General features: G+C 35.3%; 1 protein-coding gene across 1 annotated transcript in view; it reads left to right on the plus strand.

Annotated features, from left to right (window-relative positions):
• Cnot4 (CCR4-NOT transcription complex subunit 4) overlaps nt 1–21,315 on the plus strand; it is a 391,020-nt gene that overhangs the window by 125,816 nt on the left and 243,889 nt on the right. Inside the window, exon 5 of the mRNA XM_065499894.1 lies at nt 2,185–2,271. Coding sequence (XP_065355966.1) covers nt 2,185–2,271 — 87 coding nt within the window. The remainder of the gene's footprint in view (nt 1–2,184; nt 2,272–21,315) is intronic.

Below are 21,315 nucleotides of genomic sequence, written 5' to 3' on the forward strand. Positions count from 1 at the left end.
GTTTGACTACGTTTTTTCTTTTGTTGTTCTTTTCGGGCAGTTATTCGTTTCTTACACAGTTTTTCATAATTTCATCACTTTTTAATCAAGTTCACACATTCACTTTTCCGCCAGGGCCATTCCGGTCGAGCCCCCAATTTTGTAGGAATTTGTCGATTCCTTTTTCTTTATAAAATAAAACACTTTAAATGTTTAAATTAAATCCATTTTATTTAATAGTTAATGGCTCAGGCTTAAAAATAAGTAAAACTAATGTAATAAAACTAAAATAAACAGCCGCTTTGTTCTCTGCGGTCAACTAAACTTTTTACTTCACCGTTCAAACGTCACTTCAAAACTAAACTCACTACCTTTCCCTGTCTGTCCGTTGTTCACTATGTAAACATATTAAGCTCATTCTCTCCCATAGATAAATGAGTGTTTGTCCGTCTCCCTGTTTCTGTCTATTAACCCTTGTCTGTCTGTCTTGTCCTTAACTGTCCCAATCCTACATATATTTTTCTCAAGTTTCATTAAAATCGGCCCAAAAATGTATTTATTTTATATTTTACTTTTGTTCACAGTCAATTTGAGTTTCTTGATGTGTTTCCACAAAATGGACGACTTCAAACATACATTAATTTCATCGGTTTGCGTTGACCGTGGAATCACTGGCAATGTTTGCCGAAAATCACCTGCCAACAGAATCATAGCACCTCAAAACCCGCTTTGATTGTTTCGTAAATATTGCAACGTCATCCTATACGACAGTTTGTTTGCTGCAAAACTTTGGCCATCGCACTGTTCTTGGAAATGTTGCATGTTGGATTTTCATTGATTTGTCATCTTTGTACTTACTTCACAAATCAGTCGGTTTATCTAAACATGCTTCCCATATGTTGAGATGTACGTATTTGATGAGAATTTGACGAAAGTACTGCATCTCCGAGGGAGTATTTCCAATGAGTGTCATTATCTAACAATCGCATGCGTTGACACGCTTACGTTACACAATTCAACATTTATAGTTCGTAAATCTCGCAATGATGTTGGGCCACGAACGTTGACTAATAGCAAACGCAAATAGAAACCCTCATCGTTTCTTGGATGGACTGTGTAAATGAGACCTAATACGTCGTATAAAAATAAATGAGGGAAACCTGGAACTGGATTTCCTTGTTTCCGCCGTTGAAATTTCTTTGTCGAATGATTCCAAGTAATATCTTGGCATTTCGGAGTATAGCAACGTTCGGGCAAATTCGTCATTTCGGCACATTTCTAAACCTCTGGTCAATTTTGTAGATGCCTTTCAATCAACTCGTAATACATTCTCCTCAGTAAAGTACACTTTTTGACCATTTTCCAGATGTACGGTTAAATGAACAACAGTTGGATGTCTTTCATGAATGGCAAATAAAAATTGCGCCAAATTGCTTCATTACTGCTAACATAGCTGCCCATTTGAAGTTGATTGACTTCATCGTTGGAGTTATCCGCACTAACTCAGCCCAGTCACTGCGTTTGGTTACATATTTGCAGATGTATTTGATAAGTGTTCCGATAAGTCGTAAAAAGTAGGCGTGGTCAATTTTTCTTTCAGTAAGCGAACATTTAAAAAAAAATTTAGCCATATCGGTGCAGCCGTTTTCCAATTTTAGATAAATCGAAAAAAGTGGCCGTAAAAGTAGGCATGGTCACTTGTTCTTTCCGTAAAAACCTAAGTTGGACTATGACGAACATTTGACAAAAAAAGTTTCCAAATCGGTCCAGCCATTGTCAACTGATGCAATTACCAACGAACGACATTTGATTTTTATTTATATAGATAGATATGTCATTAGCAGTAAAATGTAAAAAAATTATTTTTACATGCACCTCCGCCCACAGACCGAATATCAAAAATCTAGCTATACAGTGTTACCCGCTGGGCTATTCTGAAGATTTCCTGACAATTTCATCAAAATAAGTCCAGCGGATTTTATATATATAGGTGGCATTAGCTTTATAATGTAAAAATTGGATTTTGCCACAGCCCTCCGCCCACAGACCGAAAATAAAAAATAGCCCGCTAGGCTATTATTTGTATTTGTCAAAATCATAAATACTTAAGAAATAATCAACCATTCATATTTGTTAAAAGTTATTCTAATTTTAAAAACAAGCAGTATCATATTACAATAACATATTTTTTTCCGTTTATTTTAGATTTTAAAAAAGCACGAATATTTTGGTAAATATGGCAAAATACATAAAGTTGTGATCAATCCAAGTACTGCATATGCCGGTGTTCAGGTATGTACCACAATCAAACATATTTTTAATTTGAAAGCAGCTATACAATAATTCAATTATATTTCGCATATGCTAAAATACGCTATTGGCTTAGCGACTGAAATACTAAATAAAATGATCAAAAAAGTTAATATAGGAACGCAAATAACCCTAACTAACCAACAATTAGTAATCTACATTTTTTAGTAAAATAATAAGATTCATTCTATCAATATCATGTTATTGTTTAATACAAAATTATTGCATGCCCGATTTTGACATATTTTATGAAATTATGTCATTCGGCATAGCCGAATATTAGAGCTAGTTTCTTACTTGTCAGTTAAACAATTTTTTTAGCATTGCCATACTTTTCAATAAAATCACATGTGCATTAATCAACATTTTTCATATTTAGCCAGGATTTAACCGATGATTGTGTTTCTCGACTGTCAATTTTGTTAGCATTGCCATAATTTTCAGTAAAATCATATGTGCATTTATCAACATTTTTTTTGGCGAATGCAAGTTGTAGGTCTATCTGAGTGTATTACAAAACCGTTTTTAAAAGTTCCAATACACCCTCGAATTTATATAGGTAAAAGTATATTTTTAACACAGTCATTATTTAACCGATTTTAAATTTTTAAACGTCATTAAAAAGGTACAAACGAAGTCTTTCCAAGTATATATACTTTCACTATTCTATTAATAAGGTTATTCATTTAAAAAAAATGGAAAATTACCTCTTATATTGAGGGTATTCATTTAAAAAAATGGAAAATTACACTATGATTTTTTACACTTTTTCACACCAAAAACATGATTTTTTGATTTTTTTTTCTTGTTTTTGTTTTTTAAAAGTGTAAAAAATCATAGTGTAATTTTCCATTTTTGAATACCCTCAATATAAATATGTATAGATTTTTCCAATAATATAAACATTTTTAAATTTTTTTTAAACATTTTCAACTATTACGAGTGTTTTAAAACAACAATAATCTTAAAGCCGGTATCCTTCTGAGTAAAACAAACCTTCATTTGTTTAAATCGGTTACAAATTAACAAAGTTAAAGTACTTTTTCTAAACAGTGAAAATCCGATTTAGGATATATTATGATTCAACAAAAATAAATAATTTAATTTTTTAATATATAGGCAATTAATATGCCTATATATTAGTTGTGTTACTTTCTTTGGAAAGGGGATAGATTTTAGAAGGAAAGGTGGTGAGAGGAGGAGAAAAGCTCTGCAATTGCGCTTTATGTTTGTTATTAGTGCAGGTTTAGAGTGGTCCGGTTTTCGAATTATTCGAAAAACCGGTTATTTTCCAATTTTCCGGTTTTTTTAAACCGGTTTTTACAAAAGGACGGTTTTCGAGTTATTCGACAAACCGGTTTTTTTGTCTCGAATTATTCGACAAAATCGAATATTTTTTTATTTATTTTAAGATTCTGCGATTAATTTTAATAATTAGCGAATACTTTAAACACCACTTTTCTTCTAAATGATTGTTATGATTTCATGTTGAATGCCATTAACAAGTTATACATCAAGGACTAGGCGCAGTCGAGCGTCATTGTCATTATTTCTGTCTCATTTTTGTTTTTTACCTTCGAAAATTTTGCGTCTCTTTTTGGCGCGTGTTTGATTTAACTTCGTATAACGGTTCCTGTTCGACGTTGTTTATACCAACCGCGTGTCTTTTAACCCAGATATGCCGATTGTTTGAGCTTGATCATTTTAAAATTACTTTTATATTATTTTGGAAGCAAATGAGAAAAAAAAACAGTGCAATTAGAGTTTTTCAAGTTACTCTTCATAAATATGAATTCCAAAAAAATATAGTATTTATTCACTTGTAAATGTACAAAATTTTACTTTCCGTACAAACGAGATATGTCCGTAATGACTGAATGTGGGCATTATGAAAATATCAAACATTAAAAATTCAATAACTCAAAAATAGTAGCAAAAAATAATGCGATCACACAATCTCCCATGAGGTATTGGTGAGTACTAAGTATGTGAACAAAAAAAATGGTATTTTGATAAACGTGACGTATCCTGTAAACAAGAACTAAATGTACTACATGTAGTACAGTCGGCATATCTGGGTTAAATTGGTGGATATCATAAAAAGCCATTGTCACTACTGATTTTAATAACAAGGTTTAATCGTTTCAGCTTCCTATACGTAGATATAGGTTTAGAATATATTGAATGTGACTCGGAAAACTTAGAAGCTCAGCTCAGTTTAACAATAAAAGAACTTCGAAATATACACAAAAAACTAGTATTGCAACAACTAGCGATTTAAAACCAGATTTTGATTACTTCTTCTATCTTTTATACAATGCAATTTCAACTATAAATGAACGTGTTATTTATGTTACTTTTTTAATCAAAAATAAATTGAGCAATCGTGTGTCCTCAAATCATTTAAATTGTATTCTCTTCTTGAAATATTATTTTAAAAAATACAACTAACTATTAATATTATATTAATATATACCATTTCTTTTGATTTAAAATATTAAACAAATTTAAAGTTGTGTTAAAAAAATTTAATTTAAATGGTTTTAATAAAAAAAATATTTAAGCTTAATTTATACCTCAATTCATAAATTGACAAAAAAATTAAAAACCGGTTATTCGAACCGGTTTTTGATTGAAAAAACCAAAAACCGGTTTTTAAAAATTACGCTTTTTCGAATTATTCGAAAACCGGTTTTTGGAATATGTCGAATATTTGATCACTCTATGCAGGTTACAGCGCCTCTGGCGGTGAGATGGCGCATTAGTCAAGCCAACAACCTTTATTTAATTATTTAATTTCGGTGGCGTTTTAGTGTTATACCACCAAGGGAGTGCGCTGTGATAAATATTAGTTATTAGTAAACTAATAATTTTTATAAATGTGGTTGATTGCAGCGGCTGGGAATCGAACCCAGGCCGCAAATACCATATTAAGCTTAATGATCAAACGCGCTAACCAATTAAGCCACAGCACCCTCAATTTAAAGATCTGAAAAAAAAATTAAATCGGTTAAATAATGACTGAGTTAAGAATGTATATATTTGCTGGATGTATTATACTTTTGCCTATATCTGGGAAATTTGAGGTTTTATTGGAACTTTTAAAACCGGGGTTATAATAAACTCAGCTGGGCCTACAACCTGCACTAGGTCATTTTCCAAGTTATTTTTGAGTGGTGCACAGTGAAATTATATTGATTTTAGTATAGCAAATCAAAGCAAAGAGCTGCTGTGTTTATTTTATTTCAGCGTTTGTGCTTTGGTATTTTATACTTGGGTTTAACTCGCCAATGATGCTCAGTTAAACCTAGATTATATCTATATATATAAAAATGAAATGGTCCATGTATGTAATGGCATCATGCGAGAACGGCTGGAGCGATTTGGCTGATTTTTTTTTATTCGATTCGAAATTTTCAGGAGATGTTTTTGTTATGATGTTTTGTTTATTTATTTATCGAATCTGCCTTACTTAGGCCTGACAATAAGTAATAAAATCTTATAACTAAAATTAAAACTAAATGCTCTCTGACGGGAGCGTTGATGTTCATATGGGCCACATCTTAGCGGGGTGGTAGATCGGCTCTACGAAGCCTTGATCTTGTTTGGGTCTGTGTGAGATGTCTTGCAAGCGGGTTCGGATGGTTCCGCAATTTCATGATGTATTTCTCACGGACATTCTTGAATTCATCTTTAACTAACGGTACTTGTAGGTCTCTATGGATGTTCTCATTTCTTATGTACTAACGTGCACCTGTCATTGTCCTAAGAATTCTCGATTGGGCCCTCTGTATAAATTCAATACTGGAATTACTGGCCGTTCCCCACAATTGGATTCCATATGTCCAGATTGGTTTTAAAACACATTTATACAGGATGACTTTATAGTCTAGGCTTAATTTTATTTGGTGATTGAGTAACTAGTGAAGGCTAGAGGCTCTTAACTTCATGTGAAGTCTCTTGGCTTCTATATGACGACGCCAAGTAAGTCGTCTATCCAAGTGAATACCAAGGTATGTAACAGTATCTGTCTGTGGAATGTTTATGTTATTTAGTGTGATAGGTCACCCCTTCTGAGAGTAAATGTGATGTGTTTACTTTTGAGTTCATTTAATCGTATTCTCCAGTTATTCAACCATATCTCCACGAGTCTCAGATAGTTGGCCAATTTCGTAGAAGCTACCTGCGGATCTGCATGTGAGCTAAGTATTGCCGTATCATCAACGAATGTTGATATGGTAAGTCTATCACACAAAGGCAAGTCAGAAGTATATATCAAATAAAGTGTTGGTCCGAGAACATTTCCCTGTGGAACACCAGCTTTAATTTCATAATTTCCTGTTACATAATCGCAATAGTTCACTCTAAAAACTCGATCTGATATGTATGACTCCAGCAATCGATGCGTACTTGGTGGCAGTAGACACTTAATTTTGTGAATTTGTGGGCGATGCCCAAAAAGATAGCACAGCAGTATTTTTTATTTTCAAAAGATTTTCTGATCTCTCCAGTCAATCGATTAACTTGTTCAATGGTTCCATGTTGTTCACGAAAACCAAATTGATGAACTGGGATAATATTTTGGTTATTTAAATATGGCATAATTTTACATTGCAATATTTTCTCAAATAACGTTGATATGCATGGCAGTAGACTTATAGGTCTATATGAAGACGGCATTGTTAAATCTTTTCCTGGTTTAGGTATCATTATGATCTGAGCAATTTTCCAATTAGTTGGGAAAACGCCTAGTCTAATGATCGCAGAAAACAAAACAAATAGCACGATTATAGCTATATTCGGTAGGTTTTTAATCATGGATGGCGTAATTTTGTCATATTCTGGAGATTTGTTTGTATTTATGTTATTTTCGATAACTTTTCGAACGTCCTCGGGACTTACTCTGATATGATCATCCGCTGTCTCATGAACAGGAGGATTTTCCAGTACAAAATCATTGTTGGGTGGATTTGGCTTAAATACATTACGTAGGTGCTCGGCAAAAATTAATGCTTTGTCCTTGGCATTCCTTGCCCAATTACCGTCAGATTTTCCCAACGGAGTTTTTCCCTCTACCGGTGGTTTTTCCCCCTACCGGTGGCTTCGTTTATCTCTCCCTCACACTGTATATTTGGATTTGTGTGGATATGGCTACTGATGAACTTTTTGTATTTAAGTCAATTTGTTTTGTAAAACGGAATATTTTCAGGAGATTTTGGTATATTTTTCCCATAATAGGTGACTATTACGGGTAAATGGTCGGAAGATAAATCAAAAGATATTTCCGTAGATATTGAATTTCTGGATATGGCAAAGTCTATAAGGTCAGGAATCTTCCTAGGATCATCAGGCCAGTATGTTGGTTAGCCAGGGGATATGACATCCAGGCAATTCTTACTGTCAACTAGGTCTTTGTAGAGCTGTCTTCATCTAGGGTTAATTACCCGTGAACCTCAGTATGTGTGTTTCGCATTGTAATCACCACATGCCAGGAAACGATCTCCTAGAGTTTAAAAAAATTCTTCAAATTTGTCCTTAGCCATCGAAAATCGTGGGTGGCAATATATTGAACTCACTGTAAGATTTCCAAATAAACATTCCAGTCGTATGGAAGTTGCTTGCATATATTCATTTGAAAATTCATCTAGGGCATAATGTTTCAAACGGCTTTTAATCAAGATACCAGTACCACCATGAGCTTTTCCGTCGGGATGATTTGTGTTATGGAATGAAAATCCTGGAATATTAAAGTTGTATCTATTTGTAAGGTGTGTCTCAGAAATTAACATCACATCGACGTCTTTATTTATCATAAAATTATAAACCTCAGATTTATGTTGGTTCAAACCTTTTGCATTCCAAAAACAAACTTTCAAGAAACTCATTTTTTTGATATGAGGATTTGAAGCATTTGGTTCTGCGCTCTCAAAAGCTCTTGTATGTATTGTGTTTTGCATGGTTGACATTATGTTAGTCATGTTTTCATTAAGAGAGGTAATATTTTGTGTAAGCGCTTGTAACAGGTTTTCTAACCCTCCCTATTTTGGGGTATATTAGGCTGCTTATTTTCTGACTTCAAAACACCAGCGTAAGAGTTGGTTCCAATTTGGTTGACGCCTCTCAATCTTTTTAATAATTCTTTGTAAACTGGGCATCCCCGATAATTCGCCGTATGGTCGCCACCACAGTTTCCACATTTCTTTTTGAGACCCTTTTGGATAATATCACATTGTGATGAAGAATGCAAGTCTCCGCATGCAACACATACAGTGCGTAGAGTACAATAATTTCTCGTATGTCCAAACTCTTGACAGTTACCACACTGGACGGGTCGATTTCGCTTGAGAGGTTCCTCAATAGTTATTCTACGATTCAGTAAATAACGAAGAGAGTATATTGGGTGAGTTTCATTCCCTTTTAGTTTTTTATCATCTGGATCTAACTCTACTCTAAACATTGGTTGAGGAGTTTTGTCTCTGTTAAATATATTTATTAATACTTTCGTTTTATAGCCCAATTCTTCCAGGGCCTCCTTGATTTCGTTAGGTTCTACACTGGACTCTATACCCTTCATGACCACTATAAGGCCCTTACTACTTTTCAGCTGAAATGTGTAGAAGTTCTTCTTGCCGTCGTTTAAGTATTGAGAGATTTTTCTATAACCCTCCTCAGTGTATATGACTATTTTCGTTTCATGCACACCACATTTTCTTATTGGGACGATGTGGAAATTATTTTTTCCAACAAGATCAATTAATATTTTTACCAAATTATTAGAACTAGGTTCCCGAAGGAAGATTGGTGGTGGCTTTAATGGTTTCTGATTAGAATTACTATTTTTAACAGACTTAATATTGTCATCTTCATTCAAAAGCGCGTAACGATTATTATTCAAGGGACTTGTAGTTAGTTTCTGCTTTTTAAAAGGTGTCTCCTTTTTTTGTGGACTTAAAATTCTTTTTTTGATACTTATGTATCTAAGCATACCTGGCAATACTGCTGGTTTTGTTGTGGTTATATTTCTTACACCCGTCGATGCACCATTGTTACTACTTACGGTTTTATTAGTGTTAATTACACTTGCGCTCTCACTAGAATTTGTTTTCTGTGGTTTATTTAAAGCTTATGTATACATGTTTAACTCTGATGTTGTTGTTGTGTTTAACACAGGCGTATTGTTCTATATATTGGAATTTTTTGTATTCTCTTTTGTGCTATATTCTATACAATCACTTTTCGGTGATATTATTTGCATCATATAATTGAAGAGCGGGGGAACAAGAGCGAGCTCTCTCAATAGGTTTGGCGGTTAAATAATGTTTGTTGTAGTTGCGATCAGTTATATTTTTTTGATCACTCTACCCACTGAGAAATATGTATGCATTTCTGTCGTTTAAGCTGAGCCTAGCAGTCTCATCATGAGAACTCATATGCTCTTTCACTCAAATCAAAAGAAAATGAACACAAACACACTTTCTTATTAATTTAAATCTATTTTTGATAATTTAACAATTTTTTTTGGCACTATTTGTTTTTTTTTTTTACACTGTTTTAGGTGCACAATTGATTTTTTTATTATTATTTTTCTCTAAGCGTCCAAATCGCAAAATATTGTATATATGTATTTTTAATTTTAAATATCTTTAACACTTTTAATTTCAATAAAAGTACGGAGCGAGCTAAAAACACGTCTGACTCTTAAGAAAGATATGATATCCACGATGTAAAACTCGGAAATTTTTATTTTTTGAGTCCAGTCAACTGTAATAAAAAAGCTCCCTAAAGTATGCAGTACAAATTTAGATATTTTATTTGCAAATAAATAAGAACAGGCAGGTGTAAGGTGGGTTGGAGAAACTTGAAGAACTAACATTAGTAAATGCTACCGGGCGAAGCCGGGGCTGTCAACTAGTACTAAATAAAGAAGAAGTGAGAAATATAATTTTTAGTTTAATCAAGGTTTAAACGAAGAATTTAGATTTTTTTTATCCCAGAAACTCGCCCTTCAATAAAACAATATTATATAAGCATATTGCATAATAAGAATCTACATAACTGATTCTATATGTGGTCAACATTTGGTGAAATTTGACTTCCACAAAGTGGGTCAAAAGATCAATTGAATTACTTTTGTTCCAGATGTCTTCTAACACAAACTTTTTAAACTCAATTATTTCGAAATGGTAAAAAAATTATACACTATTATTTTATTAAGGAGACGAACTAGCTCTGTGTCCTTTTTTAAGGACTTCAAAGTTTTAAAGAAATACTGATCAAACAATGAAGGGTGTGAAGTTAAATACGTCCCACATATATGTTAACTACTTAACATAGCACTGTTAAATAAAGTAAATTTGAAAAACATAGTTTTTTTGGCAGAAACATAATAAAATTAATTATTTTTATTCACCAATTAAAGAAAATACCTTAAATTTAAACTTTTAGTTAAAAAATAAAAAAAACGCCTTCATATTAAGATTAAAATTACAGTTTGAATATGTAGTATTCAAGTTCATTGGCGGGCCACTTAGGACAGACCTGAATGGGGTTTGGATATGGTGGGTGAAAGCTGGGAGGGAGTAGATATCAAAACTATATAGGGTATACCCAGTTGTTTCTCAGGGAAGGCGCTATTAGGGGCGGAATTTGTTCGATTACTTTGTTTACATTAATGTTCAAAGCGTTATAGGGGCCATTTAGGACAGACCTGAATGGGGTTTTGAGATACCGGGTGAAAGCTGGGAGAGAGTAGATGTCAAAATTATTAAGGGCATATCCAGTTCTTTCTCAGGAAGGGCGCTACGAGGGGTGCAATTTGTTCCAAAATTGTTGTAATGTTAAAAGTGTTATAGGGGCCATTTAGGACAGACCTGAATGGGGTTTCAACATGGTGGGTGAAAGCTAGGAGGGAGTAGATACCAAAACTATATAGGATATACCCAGTTGTTTCTCAGGGAGGGCGCTACGGGGGGTGGATTTTGTTCCAAAATTGTTGTAATGTTAAAAGTGTTATAGGGGCCATTTAGGACAAACCTGAATGGGGTTTGGACATGGTGGGTGAAAGCTGGGAGGGAGTAGATATCAAAAATATATACGGTATACCTAGTTGTTTCTCAGGGAGGGCGCTACGAGGGGTGGAATTTGTTCCAAAATTGTTGTAACGTTAAAAGTGTTATAGGGGCCATTTAGGATAGACCTGAATGGGGTTTCAACATGGTGGGTGAAAGCTGGGAGTGAATAGATGTCAAAACTATATAGGGTATACCCAGTTGTTTCTCAGGGAGGGCGCTACGAGGGGTGGATTTTGTTGAATTACTTTTTTAACATTTATGTTCAAAGTGTTATAGGGGCCATTTAGGACAGACCTGAATGAGGTTTGGATATGGTGGGTGAAAGCTGGGAGGGAGTAGATGTCAAAACTATATAGGGTATACCCAGTTGTTTCTCAGGGAGGGCGCTGCGATTGGTGGACTTTGTTCAATTACTTTTTTAACATTTATGTTCAAAGTTTGATAGGGGCCATTTAGGACAGACCTGAATGGGGTTTGGACATGGTGAGTGAAAGCTGGGAGGGAGTAGATATCAAAAATATATACGGTATACCTAGTTGTTTCTCAGGGAGGGCGCTACGAGGGGTGGATTTTGTTCCAAAATTGTTGTAATGTTAAAAGTGTTATAGGGGCCATTTAGGACAGACCTGAATGGGGTTTCGACATGGTGGGTGAAAGCTGGGAGGGAGCAGATATCAAAACTATATAGGGTATACCCAGTTGTTTCTCAGGGAGGGCTCTACGATGGGTGGACTTTGTTCAATGACCTTTTTAACATTTATGTTCAAAGTGTTATAAGGGCCATTTAGGACAGACCTGAATGAGGTTTGGATATGGTGGGTGAAAGCTGGGTGGGAGTAGATATCAAAACTATATAGGGTATACCCAGTTGTTTCTCAGGGAGGGCGCTACGAGGGGTGGAATTTGTTCCAAAATGGTTGTAATGTTAAAAGTGTTATAGGGGCCATTTAGGACAGACCTGAATGGGGTTTCAACATGGTGGGTGAAAGCTGGGAGGGAGTAGATGTCTAAACTATATAGGGTATACCCAGTTGTTTCTCAGGGAGGGCGCTACGAGGGGTGGATTTTGTTGAATTACTTTTTTAACATTTATGTTCAAAGTGTGATAGGGGCCATTTAGGACAGACCTGAATGGGGTTTGGACATGGTGGGTGAAAGCTGGGAGGGAGTAGATATCAAAACTATATAGGGTATACTCAGTTGTTTCTCAGGGAGGGCGCTACGGGGGGTGGATTTTGTTTCAAAATGGTTGTAATGTTAAAAGTGTTATAGGGGCCATTTAGGACAGACCTGAATGGGGTTTCAACATGGTGGGTGAAAGCTGGGAGGGAGTAGATGTCTAAACTATATAGGGTATACCCAGTTGTTTCTCAGGGAGGGCGCTACGAGGGGTGGATTTTGTTGAATTACTTTTTTAACATTTATGTTCAAAGTGTGATAGGGGCCATTTAGGACAGACCTGAATGGGGTTTGGACATGGTGGGTGAAAGCTGGGAGGGAGTAGATATCAAAACTATATAGGGTATACCCAGTTGTTTCTCAGGGAGGGCGCTACGGGGGGTGGATTTTGTTCCAAAATTGTTGTAATGTTAAAAGTGTTATAGGGTCCATTTAGGACAGACCTGAATGGGGTTTGGACATGGTAGGTGAAAGCTGGGAGGGAGTAGATATTAAAACTATATAGGGTATACCCAGTTGTTTCTCAGGGAGGGCGCTACGAGGGGTGGATTTATGTTCAAAGTGTTGTAGGGGCCATTTAGGACAGACCTGAAAGGGGTTTGGACATGGTGGGTGAAAGTTGGGAGGGAGTAGATATTAAAACTATATAGGGTATACCCAGTTGTTTCTCAGGGAGGGCGCTACGAGGGGTGGAATTTATTCCAAAATGGTAACTGATTATTTGTTTTGTTTGTTTATTTTGTTATTTGTAGCTTTGTAAGCGAAGTTTTTGCTGAATTTCTCAAACTACCCAGCAAAAACTTCGCTTACAAAGCTACAAATAATGTCTTTTTTAATAACTTACTTTTTAAGTATACTGTTTTTGTTTTTTAGACTTTACTATAAAATAAACAAACAAAACAAAAAAACTGTTACCTTTTTTCAATTTGCCCATTTTTTTATTGCATGTTTATTTTTTGAAGAACAGAAAAGAATATTGCATTACTGTGTGAAAACCATTATTTGACGCACAATAAAATAACTAAGTAGTGGTGTAGTGAGTACAACAAGTCTAGCAAACGGATGGTTGATGGTTCGACTCTTGGCTGCGACTTATTTTTTTTTTTTTTTTTTTTGTTTGCAAATACAAAATTCTATAAATAACTCTACTAACAAAACAACTTATTTCCGTCCAAAATATCCCAGCAAAAACTTCTCTTACAAATAAGCCGAAAAATAAGGGGAATTTGACGATTCAACTACTTATTTTTCTACTATAAGAAGTCATTATTTTTGTTCGCGATGTCCCAAAAGTAATCCTTTATATTTTGGGCAGAAATAAGTTGTTTTGTTAGTAGAGTTATTTATAGAATTTTTATTTACACAAAAAAATAAAAATAAAAAAAAAATAAGTCGCAGACCCGATTCGAACCTGCAACCTTCTGTTTGGTAGTCTGCCGTTGTGCTCACTACACCAGTGCTTAGTTATTTCATTGTACATCAAATAATGGTTTTCACACAGTAATGCAATATTTTTTTCTGTTTTTCTAAAAATAAACATGCAATAAAAAAAATGGGCAAATTGAAAAAAGTAACAGTTTTTTCGTTTTGTTTGTTTATTTTGTTTTTTTTAGACTTAACTACTTAAAAAGTAAGTTATTAAAAAAGACATTGTAGCCTTTGTAAGCGAAGTTTTTGCTGGGCAGTATGGTTTTAATTATATATTTTTTGTATTTGGCGATTTCCAGTCGAAAAAAGTCGGCCTTTTAGATTGTTCAAAAAGTATTAAATATACAATAACAAAAATAAAAATAGTCTGCAATTTGGTACAATTTATTTTTTATAGTGTAAGCAAAAATAAATACGTACATGTTTACGTATTTCTACACAAAAATTCTTCAAAAAAGTATTTGAACAAAATCCACCCCTCGTAGCGCCCTCCCTGAGAAACAACTGGGTATACCCTATATAGTTCTGATATCTACTCCCTCCCAGCTTTCACCCACCATATCCAAACCTAATTCAGGTCTGTCCTAAATGGCCCCTATAACACTTTGAACATAAATGTTAAAAAAGAAATTGAACAAAGTCCACCCATCGTAGCGCCCTCCCTGAGAAACAACTGGGTATACCCTATATAGTTTTGACATCTACTCCCTCCCAGCTTTCACCCACCATGTTGAAACCCCATTCAGGTCTGTCCTAAATAGCCCCTATGACACTTTGAACATAAATGTTAAAACCATTTTGGAACAAATTCCACCCCTCGTAGCGCCCTCCCTGAAAAACAACTGGGTATACCCTATATAGTTTTGACATCTACTCCCTCCCAGGTTTCACCCACCATGTCCAAGCCTCATTCAGGTCTGTCCTAAATGGCCCCTATGACACTTTGAACATAAATGTTAAAAAAGTAATTCAACAAAATCCATCCCTCGTAGCGCCCTCCCTGAGAAACAACTGGGTATACCCTATATAGTTTTAATATCTACTCCCTCCCAGCTTTCACCCACCATGTCCAAACCCCATTCAGGTCTGTCCTAAATGGCCCCTATCATACTTTGAACATAAATGTTAAAAAAGTAATTGAACAAAGTCCACCCCTCGTAGCGCCCTCCCTGAGAAACAACTGGGTATACCCTATATAGTTTTGGTATCTACTCCCTCCCAGCTTTCACTCACCATGTCCAAACCCCATTCAGGTCTGTCCTAAATGGCCCCTATCACACTTTGAACATAAATGTTAAAAAAGAAATTGAACAAAGTCCACCCATCGTAGCGCCCTCCCTGAGAAACAGCTGGGTATACCCTATATAGTTTTGACATCTACTCCCTCCCAGCTTTCACCCACCATGTTGAAACCCCATTCAGGTCTGTCCTAAATAGCCCCTATGACACTTTGAACATAAATGTTAAAACCATTTTGGAACAAAGTCCACCCATCGTAGCGCCCTCCCTGAGAAACAACTGGGTATACCCTATATAGTTTTGACATCTACTCCCTCCCAGCTTTCACCCACCATGTGGAAACCCTATTCAGGTCTGTCCTAAATAGCCCCTATGACACTTTGAACATAAATGTTAAAACCAATTTGGAACAAATTCCACCCCTCGTAGCGCCCTCCCTGAGAAACAACTGGGTATACCCTATATAGTTTAGACATCTACTCCCTCCCAGCTTTCACCCACCATATCCAAACCCCATTCAGGTCTGTCATAAATGGCCCCTATAACACTTTGAACATAAATGTTAAAAAAGTAATTGAACAAAGTCCACTCATCGTAGCGCCCTCCCTGAGAAACAACTGGGTACACCCTATATAGTTTTGAAATCTACTCCCTCCCAGCATTCACCCACCATGTTGAAACCCCATTCAGGTCTGTCCTAAATGGCCCCTATAACACTTTGAACATAAATGTTAAAAAAGTAATTGAACAAAGTCCACTCATCGTAGCGCCCTCCCTGAGAAACAACTGGGTATACCCTATATAGTTTTGACATCTACTCCCTCCCAGCTTTTACCCACCATGTTGAAACCCCATTCAGGTCTGTCCTAAATGGCCCCGATAACACTTTGAACATAAATATTAAAAAAGTAATTCAACAAAATCCACCGCTCGTAGCGCCCTCCCTGAGAAACAACTGGGTATACCCTATATAGTTTTAATATCTACTCCCTCCCAGCTTTCACCCACCATGTCCAAACCCCATTCAGGTCTGTCCTAAATGGCCTCTATCATACTTTGAACATAAATGTTAAAAAAGTAATTGAACAAAGTCCACCCCTCGTAGCGCCCTCCCTGAGAAACAACTGGGTATACCCTATATAGTTTTGGTATCTACTCCCTCCCAGCTTTCACTCACCATGTCCAAACCCCATTCAGGTCTGTCCTAAATGGCCCCTATCACACTTTGAACATAAATGTTAAAAAAGTAATTGAACAAAGTCCACCAATCGTAGCGCCCTCCCTGAGAAACGACTGGGTATACCCTATATAGTTTTGACATCTACTCCCTCCCTGCTTTCACCCACCATATCCAAACCTCATTCAGGTCTGTCCTAAATGCCCCTATAACACTTTGAACATAAATGTTAAAAAAGTAATTCAACAAAATCCACCCCTCGTAGCGCCCTCCCTGAGAAACAACTGGGTATACCCTATATAGTTTTGACATCTATTCACTCCCAGCTTTCACCCACCATGTTGAAACCCCATTCAGGTCTATCCTAAATGGCCCCTATAACACTTTTAACGTTACAACAATTTTGGAACAAATTCCACCCCTCGTAGCGCCCTCCCTGAGAAACAACTAGGTATACCGTATATTTTTTTGATATCTACTCCCTCCCAGCTTTCACCCACCATGTCCAAACCCCATGCAGGTTTGTCCTAAATGGCCCCTATAACACTTTTAACATTACAACAATTTTGGAACAAAGTCCACCCATCGTAGCGCCCTCCCTGAGAAACAACTGGATATACCCTATATAGTTTTGATATCTACTCCCTCCCATCTTTCACCCACCATGTCCAAACCCCATTCAGGTCTGTCCTAAATGGCCCCTATCACACTTTGAACATAAATCTTAAAAAAGTAATTGAACAAAGTCCACCCATCGTAGCGCCCTCCCTGAGAAACAACTGGGTATACCCTATATAGTCTTGACATCTACTCCCTCCCAACTTTCACCCACCATATCCAAACCCCATTCAGGTCTGTCCTAAATGGCCCCTATAACACTTTGAACATAAATGTTAAAAAAGTAATTGAACAAAGTCCACCCATCGTAGCGCCCTCCCTGAGAAACGACTGGGTATACCCTATATAGTTTTGACATCTACTCCTTCCAAGCTTTCACCCACCATGTTGAAACCCCATTCAGGTCTGTCCTAAATGGCCCCTATAACACTTTTAACATTACAACAATTTTGGAACAAAATCCACCCCACGTAGCGCCCTCCCTGAGAAACAACTTTGTATACCCTATATAGTTCTGATATCTACTCCCTCCCAGCTTTTGCCCACCATGTTGAAACCCCATTCAGGTCTGTCCTAAATGGCCCCTATAACACTTTTAACATTACAACAATTTTGGAACAAAATCCACCCCCCGTAGCGCCCTCCCTGAGAAACAACTGGGTATACCCTATATAGTTTTGATATCTACTCCCTCCCAGCTTTCACCCACCATATCCAAACCCCGTTCAGGTCTGTCCTAAATGGCCCCTATAACACTTTTAACATTACAACAATTTTGGAACAAATTGCACCCCTCGTAGCGCCCTTCCTGAGAAAGAAGTGGATATGCCCTATATAATTTTAACATCTACTCTCTCCCAGCTTTCACCCGGTATCTCAAAACCCCATTCAGGTCTGTCCTAAATGGCCCCTATAACGCTTTGAACATTAATGTAAACAAAGTAATCGAACAAATTCCGCCCCTAGTAGCACCCTCCCTGAGAAACAACTGGGTATACCCTATACAGTTTTGATATCTACTCCCTCCCAGCTTTCACCCACCATATCCAAACCCCATTCAGGTCTGCCCTAAGTGGCCCGCCAATGAACTTGAATACTACATATTCAAACTGCAATTTTAATCTTAATATGAAGACGTTTTTTTTATTTTTTAACTAAAAGTTTAAATTTAAGGTATTTTCTTTAATTGGTGAATAAAAATAATTAGTTTTATTATGTTTTTGCCAAAAAAAACTATGTTTTTCAAATTTACTTTATTTAACAGTGCTATGTTAAGTAGTTAACATATATGTGGGAAGTATTTAACTTACGAATTTAACTTCACACCCTTCAAACAATGTCAAATTTAATGTGAAATGAACAGAAGAGTTGGAAAATATTTTGTATTATTTTTATTTTATAAAAAGATAAAAAGATGTCATAAATGTCCTTTAAAATATTTAACCTTTAATATCTATTTAGGTTTTCAATATTATTTTTTTAAGAAAATAGTGCGTCAAAGACCCAATTATGGAATACCACATACCGAAATCTCGTCCTTCTGGCTTCACTACTTTAGTGTTAAATAAAACTTTAAATTTGCATTTTTTTATTTTTTAAATTTTATTTTAAAATTTCATCGAAAAATAAAATAGTTAGTACACATATTATTTTGTATTTATCATGTTTTTTGAATATTCTGAAATAAGGAGTGAGATCGAAAAATTCTTAACACACGTTTTTCATTACATTTTTTAACCCAAGTATTATTTGAATTTTTTTTTGATCAAGTTACCTTTGAAAAACATGTCAGTTATTATGTGTAATGTCAATTATATTAATTTTTTTGTTAATCTGATTAAAATGAGTGACCAGAAAAAAGTGCGTACTGAAATTATTAAATATTTTCAACAAAACCCAACTTGGTCTTACAAAAAGTTGGCCAAGCATACAAAGGTCTGCCGTCAAACTGTTTCCAATGTTATTAAACAGTATGAAGACGTTTTTTTTATTTTTTAACTAAAAGTTTAAATTTAAGGTATTTTCTTTAATTGGTGAATAAAAATAATTAGTTTTATTATGTTTTTGCCAAAAAAAACTATGTTTTTCAAATTTACTTTATTTAACAGTGCTATGTTAAGTAGTTAACATATATGTGGGAAGTATTTAACTTACGAATTTAACTTCACACCCTTCAAACAATGTCAAATTTAATGTGAAATGAACAGAAGAGTTGGAAAATATTTTGTATTATTTTTATTTTATAAAAAGATAAAAAGATGTCATAAATGTCCTTTAAAATATTTAACCTTTAATATCTATTTAGGTTTTCAATATTATTTTTTTAAGAAAATAGTGCGTCAAAGACCCAATTATGGAATACCACATACCGAAATCTCGTCCTTCTGGCTTCACTACTTTAGTGTTAAATAAAACTTTAAATTTGCATTTTTTTATTTTTTAAATTTTATTTTAAAATTTCATCGAAAAATAAAATAGTTAGTACACATATTATTTTGTATTTATCATGTTTTTTGAATATTCTGAAATAAGGAGTGAGATCGAAAAATTCTTAACACACGTTTTTCATTACATTTTTTAACCCAAGTATTATTTGAATTTTTTTTTGATCAAGTTACCTTTGAAAAACATGTCAGTTATTATGTGTAATGTCAATTATATTAATTTTTTTGTTAATCTGATTAAAATGAGTGACCAGAAAAAAGTGCGTACTGAAATTATTAAATATTTTCAACAAAACCCAACTTGGTCTTACAAAAAGTTGGCCAAGCATACAAAGGTCTGCCGTCAAACTGTTTCCAATGTTATTAAACAGTACCGGGAGAACTTGTCAGTTGATAGAAAACCTGGTTCAGGTAGAAGGAATGGTCCACATGATGTTTCTAAAGCCAAAAAAATAGAACGCATTTTCAAAAGAGCTCCCAACACATCCGGTAGGAAAGCAGCCCGGTTAGCTCAGTGCTCGGACTATTTGGTACGAAAAGTTAAAGCTAATGCAGGTTTAAAAACATACAAGGCTCAAAAAGTTCCTGACAGGAACGCTACTAAAAATTTAGAGGCCAAAAACAGAGCACGGAAATTGAAGTCAAGTTTTATAAAAAAATATTCTTGCTGCATAATGGATGACGAAACGTATGTTCTGGCAGATTTTTCGCAACTTCCAGGTCAAAAATTTTATGTTGCTGATGCTCGAGGGAATGTTGAAGAAAAGTTTAGGACCCAAAAGCAGACAAAATTTCCCAGAAAGTTCTTGGTATGGCAAGCAATATGCAGTTGCGGCAAAAGAAGCCACTCATTTGTTACAACGGGCTCTATAAATACCGAAATTTACATCAAGGAATGTTTACAAAAAAGGCTGCTTCCATTCATAAGACTTCATACCGGGAGAACTTGTCAGTTGATAGAAAACCTGGTTCAGGTAGAAGGAATGGTCCACATGATGTTTCTAAAGCCAAAAAAATAGAACGCATTTTCAAAAGAGCTCCCAACACATCCGGTAGGAAAGCAGCCCGGTTAGCTCAGTGCTCGGACTATTTGGTACGAAAAGTTAAAGCTAATGCAGGTTTAAAAACATACAAGGCTCAAAAAGTTCCTGACAGGAACGCTACTAAAAATTTAGAGGCCAAAAACAGAGCACGGAAATTGAAGTCAAGTTTTATAAAAAAATATTCTTGCTGCATAATGGATGACGAAACGTATGTTCTGGCAGATTTTTCGCAACTTCCAGGTCAAAAATTTTATGTTGCTGATGCTCGAGGGAATGTTGAAGAAAAGTTTAGGACCCAAAAGCAGACAAAATTTCCCAGAAAGTTCTTGGTATGGCAAGCAATATGCAGTTGCGGCAAAAGAAGCCACTCATTTGTTACAACGGGCTCTATAAATACCGAAATTTACATCAAGGAATGTTTACAAAAAAGGCTGCTTCCATTCATAAGACTTCATAATGTGTCCACTTATTTTTGGCCTGACTTGGCATCCTGTCACTATGGCAAACAAGCCCTTGAGTGGTACAAGAACAATAATGTGGTATTTGTACCAAGAGAGGCAAATCCTCCAAACTGCCCGGAGCTAAGGCCAGTGGAGAGATATTGGGCTCTTGTTAAAAGAGAATTGAAGAGTACAAAAAAGGTGTCCAAAAGTGTGGTAGATTTTAAACGGAGATGGACTACATGTTCGAGCAAAGTGACAGAAAGCACTATAAAAACGTTAATGGAAGGGTTTCCGAAAAAGGTTCAAAATTTCATCACTAGTGATTAAAACTATAAAAATAATTTTTTTTGTAAATTGTAATAATAATTTCAATCAAATAAAAAA

This window comes from Calliphora vicina, chromosome 2, assembly GCF_958450345.1.
Source record: "Calliphora vicina chromosome 2, idCalVici1.1, whole genome shotgun sequence".
Lineage (NCBI taxonomy): Eukaryota > Metazoa > Arthropoda > Insecta > Diptera > Calliphoridae > Calliphora > Calliphora vicina.